The 351-nt window shown below is 55.0% G+C and overlaps 1 protein-coding gene across 1 annotated transcript in view; it reads right to left on the reverse strand.

Moving 5' to 3' along the window:
• EMH_0031370 (uncharacterized protein) overlaps positions 1 to 351 on the reverse strand; it is a gene marked incomplete at both ends in the record, with an annotated part of 1,506 nt that overhangs the window by 656 nt on the left and 499 nt on the right. Inside the window, one exon of the mRNA XM_013494512.1 lies at positions 13 to 349. Within this exon, the coding sequence (XP_013349966.1) occupies positions 13 to 349 (337 nt within the window). The remainder of the gene's footprint in view (positions 1 to 12; positions 350 to 351) is intronic.

Consider the following 351-nt stretch of genomic DNA (forward strand, 5'->3'; position numbering starts at 1 on the left):
AGTTTATATTACCTGCATCTCTGTGTGGTGTGTTGGAGCTCTGGGGGAGGGGGTTGTCTTTGTCTTTGTCCTGCTGCAACGCGCTGCTGCTGTTGCTGCTGCAGCTGCTGCTGCTGCTGCTGCTGCTACTGCTGCTGCTGCTGCTGCTGCTGCTGCTGCTGCTAGTGCCGGTGCATGCACTGCTGGCAGCAGCAGCAACAGGGGTCTTCTCCTGCTGCTGTTTCTGTTTCTGTTGCTGTTGCTGCTGCTGCTGCTGCTGCTTCTTCTTCTTCTTCTTCTTTTGCTGCTGCTGCTGCTGCTGAGAGTTTGTGTCTCCTTTTCTGTCTGTCTCTGCATCTGTCTCTGTCTCTG

Source organism: Eimeria mitis, genomic scaffold, assembly GCF_000499745.2.
Source record: "Eimeria mitis Houghton genomic scaffold, Emh_scaff1184, whole genome shotgun sequence".
NCBI classification, from domain to species: Eukaryota; Apicomplexa; class Conoidasida; order Eucoccidiorida; family Eimeriidae; genus Eimeria; species Eimeria mitis.